Genomic DNA, 15605 nt, shown 5'->3' with positions numbered 1-15605 from the left:
TTGAAAGAGGAGGAATTCGAACCAGCAAAAAGTACACCATCAATAACAATTTTGAATGTCTCCTAATCTCTTACCATTTTGCTCATGTTATTTCTCCAAAAAGTTTTAAAAAAATAATAATAAAAAGTAAAATAATAATTTCCTAATATTGTATTATTTTTGTTTTATCAATGCAAATTAAGAAAGAATTAAAAAAAAAACAGCGTGACAAAATTAAATTGGTCAGCAGACAGAATAGAAACCTAAATGAACCATAAAAGCGATTTAATGCTCATAAATAGAATAATAAATTTTGTAAAGATTAAAAAAACATCGAAGAGACATTAAATAGAGAAAGCGAAATTGAGGGAACGAAGGAGACATTGATCGTGTGGACCATGTTTGTCCTTTCTAACACTGTTCATCTTCTAAAGTCAAAATTATTTTGGGTAAAGTCAACGGTTTAATGAGGCTGACGTGATACGCCGAGCCGAACGCTGAGCACGAGGATCAGGCTCGTTTATATCCGCGGAAGGGCATGGGAGAAGAAGTAAAATGTATTTTCTGTCAGTTTTTTTTAATAATTCAAATATTGATTTTTTAAAAATAATTTAGTATCTAATTTTTATGATTAATTTAGATATTTAATTTATATGATCGAATTATTTTTTTAAAAAAAAATTCATCTATCATTAAGTACATTGAAAGCAAATCTTGATGGATGATTTATGTCTGTCACATCTTTTATTATTGCATTATTACCCCGAAACATAAGAAGATTGATCGTCGAGGTCAAAGAAATATATAACAAGGTTTGTTGCTAGGCACACACGACAATGATTCGGATTCATAGGGACACTCTTTATGATTTGAAAGTCAAAGTCAAGTTTCTTTTTCGTCGTGATCCATTATAATTTCTTAATTTATCTCTTTATAAATGATCGTGGAGTTAGACCATGTGAAACCATTGAGATGACAAATTTCACATTTTATAGAAGAAAGTCAGAGTCAAATTAATTCTAATAATTTTGTATAGAAATAATCCTAATATTTTATTAATAATTAAAATTTTAAAATTATATAAAATATAATCGAGTCAAGTCAAACTGAATTCTAACATTTTAGATGGTTAAAATGATTATTTAAATTTGATTTAATTTCATTCTTTTAATTTAGTTTGTTAGATATTATTAAAATTTTTATATTTTATTTTTTTTAAGTTGGTTATTAAATTTAATAATATAAATTTATTTATTTATTTAATTTTTTATTTAGTAGGTTAATAAAAATATCATTGATTAATATTATTTATAAATATTTTTCACGAATATTAATGAGCGGTTGAATACATGTGTCTAACGCTCTGTTTGGGAGGAGGTGAGGGAAAGGGAGGGAAAGGTAAGGAAAGGGGAAAAAAAATTTTATCTGTGTTTGGGATGGGGTGAGATAAGGAGGGGAAGGGGAAAGAAGGGGAAGCTTTCCCCTTCCATGCTCATGAATAAGCACAATTCCTTACACCCCAAATCGGGGTGTAAGGAAGGGGAAGTAAATATTAAACATGTTTATTTCAATTTTACCCATCCTTATCCTCGTTTCTAAACCGAGTCGGCATCGTCCCCGTCTCCTTCCGCAGGTGAAGCCTTCGCCCGCAGTCAAGCGCCGGCATCGTCCCCGTCTCCTTCCGCAGGTGAAGCCTTCGCCCGCAGTCAAGCGCCGATTGCCTCATCATTCCCCTACTCATCCACTGTTTCTCTTTGCTTTTAATTCCCACAGAGTGCCCTGCGTGAAGAAGGGAGGAATACGGTTCACCGTCAACGGACACTCCTACTTCAACTTGGTCCTGATCACGAACGTGGCCGGAGTCGGAGACGTGCACTCGGTGTCGATCAAGGGCTCCAAGGGCGGTTGGCAGGCGATGTCCCGCAACTGGGGCTAGAACTGGCAGAGCAACTCGTTCCTCGACGGCCTGCCCCTCTCCTTCCAGGTGACGATCAGCGACGGCCGGACAATCACCAGCTTCGACGTCGCCCCTGCCGGCTGGCGGCGAGGGAATCCGCCGGTGCGGCGGAGAGGGAAGAGGCGGCTGCGGGACGGCGGGGCTCGAGGAAGGGGCCCGATGCGGAGGTCGAAGACGAGGAGGAGGAGGAAGAGGAGATGGAATCGGGGCACGATGGATATTTTTGACATTTTATATCTTTAACTCTCATTTCCTTTCCTTTGAACCTTCCTTTCTTCCCAAATAAGGTTATTTCCCTTCCCCTCCCTTCCCCTCCCTTCCCCTTCCATTAATGAACCGTCCCTCACCCGATCCAAACAGAGCGAATGAGTTATTAAATTTATTTATTTAATTAGTATTATATGTATTGAGCAAACATTCTTATTAAATTTGAATATTAAATTTATTCATAAACATTTTGCGCTAAGAAAAATTATCATAATTTTAAAAAAAATTATAAAATTGATAGAGAGATCAAATATTTTATCTTGTATATTTTTATTTGTTTATTTCCTATAACAAAAGATAAAATTGATCATCTCTCTCATATGATCAATTTTATGACTATCTGTTAAATTATTTGTATATTTTTTTTCAATAAAAGGTGGAATTCGTTACCCAACTTCATAAAATTAGATCCATGATTATTTATAAAAATTAAATTAAAAAATTATAGTGACTAATATATATATTTTTTTCTTTTATAAAAGATAGAATCTGTCCTAGTAATCTATCGCTCCCAAAATCATACGTGAGAAATATATTCCCTTTTTGTCCTTATGCAGAGAATATATATTCCCATTCAATGTATCGGTGGGCATGAATAAGACATTAAAACATCCGACAAAATATATTATACAAACGTATGCAAATTTTGGGCGTTAAAACAAATTTACGATGATAATAGGGGCGTCGTTGATAATTTACAAATAATAAATATATAAATCTTTTAGACCACCAATTTGAACAAGCCATCTGTCCTTATCCTTCCATCGGCCTCGTTCGTCGGCGCCGAGCGACGACGAGTCGCCGGTCAACTCCGCGTCCTCCTCCGTCGTCGCATCCGAGAGCATCTCTGAACTTCTATGGCTTCCGTGGCGACGACTGATCCGATAAGGGCAGGATCGTAATCTGGCTCTGAACTCGCAGTTTTACTGGCTCTTGCTTTTGTTGTAACCTTGTTCGCGGAATCTCTCTGATTAATCTCACACCTATATAAAGCGAGGAGCAGATGAAGGAAGTAGTCAACGAAGTTTGCCCCTTTTGGTGGAGCTCTTCTTCGGCGCCCGGTTTAGGGTAAGCCCTTCTCCTTCCCCTTGGTTATGTCGACATCTTTGAATCAGTTCGTTATTTTTCTTGTTGTTATCGATTAGTTTCGACTAGTCGTCGGTGATCCCATCGATTCCTAAGCGGTCGGTTTCTGAAAGATGCGATTGCTTGCGTTTCCCAGTAATCTTAATGCTATTTTAAGCTTTTAGTTCTTTCTACTTCCGATTCGTCTGCGCTTGCCTTATCGAGGTATGTGGATGGTGCTTGGCGATCTCAGTTCCAGTTTTTTTGGTTCTAGGTTTTGTTATCCATGCGATTTTTTTGTTAAGTTTGCACGATTTCTTATTCAAAATTAGTTCTTAAGAGATTGTTTCCTGAATTAAAAAAAAGTGCACCAGATTTCTCACGCAGTTTGCATTTGATTTGTAAAAGTCTCCTATTTTTTCTGTGTTTGTGACTTTATTCGATTAGGGTTTATTGACGATAATAGTCGTCTCTCAGGCTTGCTAATGAGAATCCGCAAGCCATGGACAGTGGAATTGGAGATCTGCGAGCACTGTTAGAGGAATTTGATAATAACCAGTTCTTTTCTGATCCATCCACTGCAAATAGCTTCAAAGTAAAAGGGCCGCAGCCGTCACAGCCGGCGGCAGCCACCATTGCCTCTGCCCCAAACAGTGTCATTGACCTCCCCAACGTCACATTTCTTCAAACTCCTTCAGCGCCCGGCGTCAGTGCCACTGCCATGCCCTCGTTTAGCAGCCTCTTAAATGGGGAATTTTGTTATGATCATCTCTTCAGTCAGGAGAACGCTTTTAGCAACGTAGAATTGGGAGGACAACAGCAATCTTCTAATCAGAGTATGCTGTTCGACCTTGCAAGTGTGCAGCCCAGCTCTCTGCCCTCTGTCTCTAACCCAGTCTCCCACCTTGCGCCACCGCTGGTTTCAGGCTCCACAGTCGATTCCCCAGACGATTCTGAATTCTCAGATATTGTTGTCAGGTATATGCAAATGCTCATGGAGGAGGGGAGCAATGATGATAAATTTGATACCTTTTCAGAAAACCCAGCTCTCTTAGCTGTAGAGAAGCCATTTCATGACATCTTAGATGAGAAAGTCCCAACTTCAATTCATAAGCCACCGTTATTTCCTGGCCATGTTTCAGACAGTCCTGATGGTTACACCAGTGATCACCATTCTAACTCTACTGGCAGTGGCAACACAGCTAAGGACAACGGTGGGTCGTGTGATGAACATGCCGAGTCTTCTCAGTCACAGATCAACCCAGTTGTATTCAGTGATTCTTTACAATCTACTTTTTTCTTGGAGAATAGCTTTGGTAATACAGCAGATGGGATGGAGAAATCTTTTCTGGCAATGCTTTCATCTCATGATTTCCTTGCCCAAAACCAGTCTGATTCACAGTTCCGAAAGGGATTCGAGGAAGGACAGAAATTTCTTCCAAGCAAGGATAAGCTGGTGATTGATTTAGGGGCAGAAGATTTCCGCTTACCACAAGTGCCAAAAAAAGGGAAACAAGTGGTTGAGGTCAAAAAAGAGGACAAAGTTGATGAAAATCAAGTTTATTCATCTAGGGGAAAGAAAAATCCACATGGCCAGGATGTGGATTTGGAGGCAGGTAGGAGTAATAAACAATCAGCTATCTTCTCTGATGATTCTCGCCGCACTGATATGCTTGATGAGATTCTGTTATCTGAGGAGCTTTGTGTAACTGCTGCTGATAAACTCAAAACAAAATTGCAGAATGAGGCAAACAAAGCTTCTCGTAGCAGTAACTCAAAAGGATCCTCCAGTTCAGGGAAAAGTCGAGGGAGGACACAATCGAAGAGGGAGGTTGTGGACCTTAGAACTCTCTTAATTCATTGTGCTCAAGCTGTGGCTGCAGGCGATCCTCGCAATGCAAATGAATTGTTGAAGCAGATCAGACAGCATTCTTCACCAGAAGGAGATGCAAATGAGAGGCTAGCTCATTACTTTGCAAATGGCCTCCAAGCTCGCCTTGCTGGTACAGGAAGCCAAATCTATCATTCCTTGACGTCGAAACGGTATTCTGTTACTGATATTCTGAAGGCTTACCAGCTTTACACAACTGCCTGCCCTTTTAGGAAGCTTTCCCATTTTTTCTCCACCCAGACCATCTTAGATGTGGCAGAGAAGGCGACAAAGTTGCACATCATAGATTTTGGCATATACTATGGTCTACAATGGCCGTGTTTCTTGCAACGTCTTTCTTATCGCGGTAGGCCTCCCAAAGTTCGCATCACTGGCATTGATACTCCTGTTGCTGGGTTCCGTCCGGCTGAGCTGATTGATGAAACTGGCCGTCGTTTAGCTGATTACGCTCGCAGTTTTAACATTCCATTTGAGTATCGGTCAATTGCATCAGCCAAGTGGGAGACCATTCGAGCTGAGGACCTCCACCTCCAAAGAGACGAGGTGCTGGTTGTGAACTGTTTCTACAGGTTTAAGAGCCTCATGGATGAGACGGTGGTAGTAGATAACCCAAGGGACATGGTCTTGAACAACATACGAAGAATGAATCCGGATGTGTTCATTCATGGCATTGTGAATGGCACATACAGTGCACCATTCTTCGTCACGCGCTTCCGAGAAGCTCTGTTCCACTACTCCTCTGTGTTCGACATGATCGAGACGAACGTGGTGCAGAAGCACGAGTCGAGACAGCTGATTGAAAGTGTCCTCTTTGGCCGCGAGGCTCTCAATATCATTGCTTGCGAGGGCACAGAAAGAATGGAGAGGCCGGAGACCTACAAGCAATGGAGTGTGAGGAATCTAAGAGCAGGGTTTATGCAGCTCCCATTGAATCGAGATATCATGAAGAAAGCAAAAGATAAGGTGAAGGCCTGCTACAACAAGGACTTCGTCGTCGACGAAGATAGCAAATGGATGCTGCAAGGGTGGAAGGGTCGTATCATATATGCTTTATCCTCATGGAAACCCAATATTTTTCATTAGCTTTATTTCATCAAAACTCACTTGTATTTTCTTCAGCCAATGATGTAAATGAGTTTCATGTACTGTTTACTCATGGGAGGAACTTAGATTTCAATCTCTGTACTCTCTGACATGAAAGACATGCTCACTTTCACCATTGTTGTTCTGAAACCTTCAACTGATGCAGGATTCTCATTGAAACGGACATAACTGTTTTTCTTTCAGGAATTTTTCCTAACATGGAAACCTACATTAATCATAATTTTATAATTTATGTTTTAAAGTGTAAAAATAAATCGTCGTTGTAGTATAGTGGTGAGTATTCCCGCCTGTCACGCGGGTGACCCGGGTTCGATCCCCGGCAACGGCGTTTTCTATTTTGGGGTTGGTTTTAGTTTTTTTCCTCTACTTTAATTATAAATTTATAAATTTTAAAGTAAAGAAAAATACAATTCTCGTTGTAAATGGTGAGTATTCCCGCCTGTCAGCGGGTGACCCGGGTAATTTCAACGGCGTTTCCATTTTTGGGGTTGGCTTTGACTTTAATTATAAATTTATATATTTTAAAGTAAAGAAAAACACAATTGTCGTTGTAGTATAGTGGTGAGTATTCCCGCCTGTCACGCGGGTGACCCGGGTTCGATCCCCGGCAACGGCGCTTTCTTTTTTTGGGGGTTTTTTTTGTTTTTTTCCCCCTATTATAAATGGGCTGGGCTTTACAGTTGATAAATGGGCCAAGGCCTAAGTAATTCCAACATTGTTAATTGGGCTTTGAGAGTTCAACCCGACACGTTTACAATCGAAAGGGTTTGGCGCAGCGGCTGGCGGGCGAAGAGAAGCGGAGAGAGAGAGAGAGACAGAGAGAGGAAGACGGCGACGATGAGCGGCGCCGGCGCGCCGGACTTCTTCTGCAGGGAAGCGCAGCGTCTCGGTTACGTCGCTCGATCTGCCTTCAAGGTTCCGTCTCTGTTCTCTTTGTCGTTGCTTTTGATTCGGAAACGAATCTGACTTCTGCTTTTCCCTTCTCTTCGCAGCTTCTGCAGATGCAGAAGCAGCATAAGCTCATAACGCCGGGGGCTTCGGTGCTTGATCTTGGATGCGCACCAGGCGCTTGGCTTCAGGTGCCGTTCCCTTCCATTCGTCTCAAAAACTCACTCCTAATTTATGGATGCTTTGCTAAATCCGATGCTCAATCTTTGCAACATAACTAGGTTGCTTGTCAGAGCCTGGGTCCGCTGGAGAAGGGCGGATCAGTCATTGGCATTGATATAAAGGTTTCTCCCACGACTATGGTTTTTTTTTCCCTGAGAAGTCAGTTTTAATTCTCTGTGTATATGGTGTTGATTGCATTGCAGAAAGTGAAAGTTCCTTCTTCTCATTGTGATTCTCGGGTCAGAGCAATCTGTGCGGATGTGATGAATTTGTTGAGAGATCAAGTCAAGGCAATGTCTCCTCAGGTATTATTTTTTTTCCTGATTACTGGATGCTGATGATCTGGAACATTTTAATTGTCGTTGGCTATTTGCAATTCATTGATGCTATTTTTTCCATGTAAACTCTATGGAAGTTACTGATTCCTTTAGAATTGCGTTTCATACCTTTAGATTTGCTCAATGAAGCAGTCTTATTTCTGGCTTGGCTTTGACCTTTGCTAATTTAAAGATTTTATTGTGTTTCAAATGTTAGTCCATCATCGTCCCAACAATAATCCTTGAGTTTCATACCACATTGGCATCTTCAATTTGGTAATCTAGAAGGATTTAAGTCGACCCTTGATCAATACCTCCAACACCTGTTAGAGGAGACTAGTTCATTTTATTATCATCTATGAGTTCTCATCTTGTTAGGCATCCTTAAATTACCATTTTAAGCTGTTATCGGCTTCAACACCTTTAGATTTGCTTAATGAAGCAGTCTTATTTCTGGCTTGGCTTTGACCTTTGCTAATTTAAAGATTTTATTGTGTTTCAAATGCTAGTCCATCATTGTCCCAACAATAATTTTTGAGTTTCATACCACATTGGCATCTTCAATTTGGTAATCTAGAAGGATTTATACCTCCAACACCTGTTAGAGAAGACTAGTTCATTTATTATCATCTATGAGTTCTTATCTTGTTAGGCATCCTTACATTATCATTTTAAGCTGTTAAATATTCTCACTTCAACCTTTTGCTATACCTTTTGATTCGATGCCTACTAAAATTATCAATATTGTTTGCCCCAAGACATTAGTCTCTGGGTTTGCTACTTATTGGCCATATTTGAAGTTTAGTTGTTGAAAGCAACTTATCAAACACTGAAGTAGTTTGTCATTGAAAAACAAATGGTGCTTTTATCACTTTCGCTCGGAAGGTCTTGATACCACTGTATAACTTATAGATCAAAGAAAGCTCAATTTAAGGTTATTAAAGATATTTTGAGTATAGGCTATAGCCGATTTCAAGTAATTGGGTCCAACTCATGAACTCATCAGCATATAACTAATGTGATAACCTATAACAATGGCGGATAAAATGCATGTATCAAACCCCAAATAATCGAGACTAGGATGGCTCGATGATGTTGTCATTGTTTTGAATCATGAACTCTATCAGCACTACTACTTATCTTTTCAAGTTACTAAAGAGTAATGGTTTCGTATACATACAACAGTTCTAGTCTGAAAGTGTGTTCATTTTGGCATAACTTCTTCAGGAAAGAGGGTTTTCTGTGATTTTATCGGATATGTGTCCACCGGTATCGGGCATCACGGTAAAGGACACGGCTCTCTCCTGCGAACTTGGCGCCCGGGCTCTCTCATTGGCCATAGGCAGGGTAGTTTTACCAAACTCGACCGGGGATAATATAGCAGAGTCGTCAAGTGATAACAACACAGACGGCGATACGAATGAAGATGGTGTTCTTCGTCAAGGAGGCAACCTTGTGATTAAACTTCTTGAGAGCCAAGATAATGCAGCCTTTCTTAAATTTTGCAAACAGCGTTTCACAAAGGCATCATGGTTAAGACCCAAAGCTACCAGATCGTCGTCCAGAGAGATATACTTGATATGTCAAGGTCGTCGGTAGGCCATTTGCCTGACTGGTAAAAACTGTATTCTCTTCTCCAAAAGCATATTCTCATACAATTTTGAGTTCCATTTCTTAGACATATTTAAGATCCTGATTACGACTATGAGTTAGTGTTATGAACTGAATAAACATGATGTTAGAATAGATGGAATTCATATATATCTTCAAAACGATATAGCATTGCCAATTTTGGGTCCGAGTCTTTATGGTTTTGTTTTTGAGTTTTATTTAAAAGACTTCATATCAATATAGATATCTTCATCTTATAATTTCAAGATCTTTTTTTATATATTTTTAATATGAGATTTTGATTGTATCTCAATAATCTACTCAAACAAAGGATCATTGGGAACCTTTCTTTAACGATCTCAACAGATTTTTTACTGGTTCGGATCTTAATGGATTTACCCCTTTAATGGTCCCAACGGATCCCTTATTAGGAGTCCCCAATTATTCCTTTGTGAGGGTCCTCATATGGATATGATACTATATAGATCATGTTCTGATACAACTGTTAGATTCGATAGAATCCACATATATCTCTAAAATAGTATGATATTATCCATTTTAGATCTAGGTCCTTATAATTTTATCTTTGAGTTTTATTTTAAAAGTCTCATATCAATATAGAGAGTTTTTCTATATTACGCGACGGGGATTTACCCGACCCGTGCGCGATACCCCCGACCCCCAGCCGCTGTCGCCACGCTGTCCGGCCACCGGAGACCGCCGCCCCGGGCCCAATTGATGACTCACTCGCTGGCGCACCATCTGACGCCGGATTCCGGCCGGATAGTGGTCGGAATCCAATCGAATTCGGTCGGAAACCGCCGCATCCAGCAGCGACCATTGGGCTATGGGCTAAATCGCGGCCGGTTTGAGGCCAAATTATGGTCGGAGACCGGTCGAGGAAGGAACGTCGGCCGCCGGACGGTGCGCCGGCGAGTGGGCCATCGATCGGGCCCGAGCCGATGGTCGGCGGTGGTCGGACGACGCGCCGAGGGAGCCCGGAAGTGGCGGGGGTCGGGGGGCGTGTTTACTGTACATTCCCAATTTGGACGGTCAGATGGACTCGTAATCATGTGATGGAAGGTGATCCCGCTGTCGCGCACGCGCGCAGCATAACTTTTCTGTCAATATAAATATCTCTATCTTATAATTTTAATTTTTTTAATATGAAAATTTAATTTTATTTCAATGTTAATTCAGAATTTTTGTATTGACATGGCGTTTTTGATGGGCGATCAATGTCAGAATCACTCGTACTGGACCAGTCACCACGTGCCCTGTCTCCTCCCGGAGACCTCCATCCTTTTCCCTTCCACGTCGAGTCGACGCTGCTCCAATGCACGTCACGGCCACCGTCGGCCGTAGGATCCACGCGTGCGCCGCCGGGCGGGGCATGTCCGACACGGCTCTGAATGGTCAGCGTCTCCTCCGTCGCCATGCGCGCGTAGCGACGTCCGTGCCTGCTCCATTATTAGTGCTCTGTCTCCAGAGTCAATCAAACTCCTCTGTCATCACTATTTTCTAATCTCGTTCCTGTTTCGGCTGTTCGCAGGGCCGTGGGTCGCTTCCAAAGAGCAGTAGCATCTCACTGGCGCCCGACAGCAATGAGCCCGAAGCCCTCTCCCTATAAGAGGCGTGCTTATCCTCCCTCTGTTTCTTAATTCACTTCCTGTAGAATCCGTCCGGGCGATGGAGGTGCGCATGGACGAGAAATGGAAGCTGTCGAGGAAGAGAGGAGGAGGAGCCGCGAGGAAGAGGAGCGCGGCGGAGTCCTTGTCCAGGAGATGCGGGAGTCTTGTGAGGGAGCAGAGGGCCAAGTTCTACATCATGCGCCGCTGTGTCGTTATGCTCCTTTGCTGGAGAGACTGACGGCCGCTGAAAAAGGAAAAGAAACTTGAGAACAAATCCAAGTGTAGAAGAAGAACTCACAACTCACAAGAGATGGAGAGATCAAAGGAAGGCGTGCAATGAAAGAAGTTTTGTTTTCCTATAATTTTGTACATATATTGGTTAAAGGGTTTACGAATTTGTATGGATAACTTAATTGGAGTCAACTGCAATCATAAACCTTTTGCTCTTCTTTGTGTGTGCGCGCGCTTGCACAGGTCTGTTTGAAAAAGTTAGATCCGCTATCTCAACAGCCTCTCTCTAGAACTGATCTCATGAATATAAAAGGAGATTCATATAGATACACAAGCGGTAGACGAATGGCGGGATCAATCCTAAGTCATCATCTCCTAGAATCGATTCCTAACCATTACACCAATAATATCATACACTCATTGTCTGTGCTATGTCCTGAGTGCATATGTATTTGAAGAGATTACAAACCCTAGCTGTATGATGTAGGAGAGATAGCAGGGGCCACATGGTAGATCAAGACTTGGTCAATGCAAAGCTAGGCTGGCTCAGCTCCAGGTTGAGCTCGAGTCAAGTCAGATAATTCATGGTTGAACTTGGATCAATTCAGTTAACTCAAGTGATATGGGACTAGTAAGCGAATGATCTTTGAGTGATGACAGGGTAGTCAACACTACACGTCCTTTGTTTGCTAACCATCTACTAACCTGATCAACCATGTTTAACAAATATATAGAGTACATGCAATACATTTATCTCTTGAACAAAATAAGTGCACAACAAATATATAACAAGTACATAAGAAGTAATGGCTGCGGAAGAACTCATGCTACTATTCTTGTTCCTTCTCTTCTGAGGCTAAGCAGCTCAAGAGAGGGTCCAACCCCTGGTACAAGGGTGGTTAGAATAGGTTAACGTGCACTATATAACAGGAATTGGCCCTATCTAGTTCAATCTTAGCATTCGACTCCGCGCTTTGCCGGGAGGCTTCAACGATGAACCAGGCAACGTGGGTTCTTAGGCTAGGTCTTCATGCAGGGGCGGATCCAGAAATAATATTTAGTGGGGGCTAATAAATTTTTTTATAATATAATAATCATTCCAAAACACTCTAAAATCATAAAAGAGGCGCTTGGTATATATTCGGTAATGAGAATGATGATGAATTTTCTTTGAGGGGTTAATAGCAATGAGAATGATTACTGAATTGATGGTGCTTGGTATAGATACTGAAATGGGTATAATTACCATTGATGCTACTTGGCATGAATAAGAAAGTAATGGGAATCAAAAAAAATTTATAATTTTTTTTGTTACAAAATTTCGTTGCTAAAACAATGTTTTTTTTAGTGAACATTTAAGAAGAATTTTTTTTTAGATTTATGGGTAAAAGAAAGGAAAAATTGAAGAAATGAATAGCATAGCCCGGGTATTACATCGGTGTAGCTCATAATTCGAAATCAACCCGAGTAAATCATCCGGGCTGACTCAGCCATTGATTGACATAAGTTGAAGGCTCTAAGTAGGAAAGCAAGGGAGCTTTTTAGAGGTTTCTCTAACAAGTCTAACAAAGATAAATTTTAAATTCTGAATTTTAAATTAAAAATTTAAAAAAAGGATTGATTAATACATTAATATTTATAAATACAATTTAAAAAAATATTTAACAATTATACAATATTAATCGATTAACCCAAACAAACACCGAACTCAACCTTCATGTCTAAATCTCCCCTTCTTCTCTTCCCTCCAAAACTCTTCGATTGCCTTTCCAGCCATGTCCGCCGCCGCCATTTCCTCCATGCTTCTCAGCCTCCGCCTCAACTCAGCACCAGCGCCACCGCAACCACCGCCATCCTCCAACAAACCTTCTCCCACTTGCTCGCTTCCACCACCAGCGGACCCCTCGCCGCCGCCACACTCCAAGCAGTCGTTGACCTCACCCTCTCCTCCCATGGGCTCCATCTCCTCCCCCTCGCCTTCGCCCAAATCCGACACCTCATCGACACTGACACCTGTAATTTCCTCATCAAATCCTACATCCGATCCAACGGCCACCACCGCTCTGTTCTTCTCTTCATCGCCATGCTCAAAGCTTCCATCTTCCCCGACCTCTTCACGTAACGATCCTGGCGAGGGCTTCAGCCCCCTCCAGCCCTCGCCTGGATCCGCCCCTGTCTTCATGCAATTCTTCAATAGAACTGTGGGCAATTCAAATCCATTCTTCAGCTACTCCATCCAGATTAGGGGTTAGAGAGGCTATGCAGAGTAGAGAAATAGCCTTTGGGGCTATTTACGACTAAGCCCTAAAGAAAGATAAATTCTATAATAAATTCCCAAGGAGATAAATAGCCCCAAAGGCCCTACATTCATAATATTAAGTTCTAATCCCCCTGTATATAATATAAGTTCCTCTGTTACCCTGTATATATATTGGGGAGAGAAATAGTCAAAGGGGCTATTTACGACTAATCCGAAGGAGATAAATAGCCCCAAAGGCCCTGCATTCATAATATAAGTTCTAATCCGCCTATATATAATATAAGTTACTCTGCTATAACTTACTAGATTTTTGGGCAGATAAATAGCCTTTGGGGCTATTTACGTAACTTACTAATTTTGGCCCATCGGATTAGTCGTAAATAGCCCCAAAGGCTATTTCTCTACTCTGCATAGCAGAGGTACTTATATTATAGTATTGATTTAGTGGACAGTCAGGATATATATAATTACTATCTATGAGTGAACTCACGCTATTACTATTTGGTCTCTAGGTAGACAGGATGAGGTAGCTAGTTAGCTCCTCAGTTACTGACTGCGAGCGAACTCACACTACCACTATCTAATCTAGTGGATGATCAGAGCGTATGATATCACTGTCTGCGGACGAACTCACATTGCCACTATCTGATCTAGTGGGTAGATATGATGTGTAGTTAACTAAATACATATTGTGGATGAACTGACACTATACTATTTAGTCTAGTGGCAGTCCAGATACATAGAAATATAACAAGTAAAAATTAAACCCATAACTGTAATATAATATCACTAATGTAGACACGAGCCTAAGTATATAACTACACTATAGTATAAATGCACAAGCATAATTCTATAACTACACTATGATTTGGTAATGTTATACATATATGAAAAACCAAGCATGAATAATAATGAGACTATATAGATATCAAAATAAACTAAAATATGATCAAGCAACAAAAGGGCAATTGCAAGAACAATTGGATATAATATGAGTGTTCTGGTCAAATACTGCGAATGGTCAAGCCACCAATCAACGAACAATCTGACGTGTGCGACCTCTTGGATGAGCTAGGACGCGGGAGACGATGAGGACCTGAAACACACTTTAAGGAGAGATTAGAAAAGCGCCAGGGAGTCTTGACAAACCACTCTGACGTTCAAGTTAGGGTTCTACGAAAAATGAATAAAGGTGAGCAGGAAGAGATAAAGTTAGGGTTTTTCCAAGTCGAACCTGGAATAAGGCAGGGTGTTATACTTTTTATAGCCTACTCAAGGGCGGCTCAAGCTTCTGCGAGGCCCTAGGCAAAATTTTTTTTAAATAATTATTATTATTTAAAAAAAGTTTCTTATCTTGTTTTTATTCGGACTTAAGATCGATAATGATGAATTTAAAATTTTTTTAAAATAAATTAAAAAATATTAAATTAAGAATAAATTTTTTATATAAAATTAGATTTTCTAATTTTTTGAGATGCAAAATTATTAATTAAATTTTCATATTCAAGTTTTAATAATATTTTTTTTCAATTGATAACATTGCTAAATTATTTAATCTTTCTTGAGATATAGTTGAATGTAAATAAGATTTATTAATTTTAATTTTCAAAAACTTTTTCCCGTTGAAGCTACACTAACAGGTATGGTAAGTAATATTCTATAAGCTATCCATGCATTAGGAAAAGAATTTAATTTTTTTATAAGACTTAATACTTTAAGTGCTGTTTTTAATTTTGAAATTATTATTTCTTTTAAAACTTTCAATTTAAAAAATAAATTTAAACCATCAACGTTTTGAAGAGAGAAAATAAGCTATCAAATAAGTAAAATGTTTGAAGTTGGGTAAAATATGTTATTAGGTTAATAAAGAAGGAAAGAGAGAAATATAAAAAAACTAGTAAATTAGAGTTTTTAGAATTAAGAAATATTAAATATATTGGAATCATACCAAAATCTTTATGAAATTCAATGACTATGTCAAATATCTACAAAATTCAATGATCATGCCAAATCTTTCCAAAATCCAATAAAAATATTTTAATAATTTTTATTCTCCTATTCAAGGCATCTCCACGTCAGATGGGATAGCGTCCTTACACTAACCTGCAAAAGGGATCAGATCCGACAACCATTTCCTCTTGGCCTTATGTGCAAAAAAAGGGTATCCGAGGGGACCAAGTCT

At 40.1% G+C, this 15605-nt stretch overlaps 2 protein-coding genes, 1 long non-coding RNA gene and 2 other non-coding genes across 6 annotated transcripts; all 5 read left to right on the top strand.

The window, feature by feature from the left end:
• The first annotated feature begins 1468 nt into the window (after nucleotides 1-1468).
• LOC141830342 (uncharacterized) lies at nucleotides 1469-2294 on the top strand. The gene is made up of 3 exons (XR_012601968.1): nucleotides 1469-1524; nucleotides 1613-1666; nucleotides 1753-2294. It is a non-coding gene; the product is annotated as an uncharacterized LOC141830342 (long non-coding RNA).
• A 673-nt stretch (nucleotides 2295-2967) lies between these two features.
• Nucleotides 2968-6383, top strand: LOC141830600 (scarecrow-like protein 34). Its single transcript, XM_074718002.1, has 2 exons — nucleotides 2968-3271; nucleotides 3746-6383. The coding sequence occupies exons 1-2, from the start codon at nucleotides 3207-3209 to the stop codon at nucleotides 6240-6242; spliced, it is 2562 nt and encodes an 853-aa protein (XP_074574103.1). The 5' UTR covers nucleotides 2968-3206; the 3' UTR covers nucleotides 6243-6383.
• A 136-nt stretch (nucleotides 6384-6519) lies between these two features.
• TRNAD-GUC (transfer RNA aspartic acid (anticodon GUC)) lies at nucleotides 6520-6591 on the top strand. Its single transcript has one exon. It is a non-coding gene; the product is annotated as a tRNA-Asp (tRNA).
• A 216-nt stretch (nucleotides 6592-6807) lies between these two features.
• On the top strand, nucleotides 6808-6879 carry TRNAD-GUC (transfer RNA aspartic acid (anticodon GUC)). Its single transcript has one exon. It is a non-coding gene; the product is annotated as a tRNA-Asp (tRNA).
• Nucleotides 6880-7074: 195 nt separating this feature from the next.
• Nucleotides 7075-10601, top strand: LOC141830602 (uncharacterized). 2 transcript variants are annotated; one of them, XM_074718004.1, is made up of 6 exons: nucleotides 7075-7178; nucleotides 7256-7342; nucleotides 7433-7495; nucleotides 7577-7678; nucleotides 8918-9305; nucleotides 10547-10601. In XM_074718004.1, exons 1-5 carry the CDS (start codon nucleotides 7101-7103, stop codon nucleotides 9287-9289), a joined length of 702 nt encoding a protein of 233 aa, XP_074574105.1. In that variant the 5' UTR covers nucleotides 7075-7100; the 3' UTR covers nucleotides 9290-9305; nucleotides 10547-10601. The 2 variants fall into 2 exon arrangements, with proteins under 2 accessions (XP_074574105.1, XP_074574104.1); XM_074718003.1 differs by lacking the exon at nucleotides 10547-10601 and having other exon boundaries at nucleotides 8918-9436.
• Nucleotides 10602-15605: the final 5004 nt, after the last annotated feature.

Source organism: Curcuma longa, chromosome 6 (genome assembly GCF_044706935.1).
Source record: "Curcuma longa cultivar G26 ecotype Majalengka, Jawa Barat chromosome 6, ITB_CL_G26_1.1, whole genome shotgun sequence".
In the NCBI taxonomy this organism is placed as follows: domain Eukaryota; kingdom Viridiplantae; phylum Streptophyta; class Magnoliopsida; order Zingiberales; family Zingiberaceae; genus Curcuma; species Curcuma longa.
The sequence above is the reverse complement of the archived record's forward strand: the minus strand, read 5'-3'. Positions and strand labels throughout refer to the sequence as shown.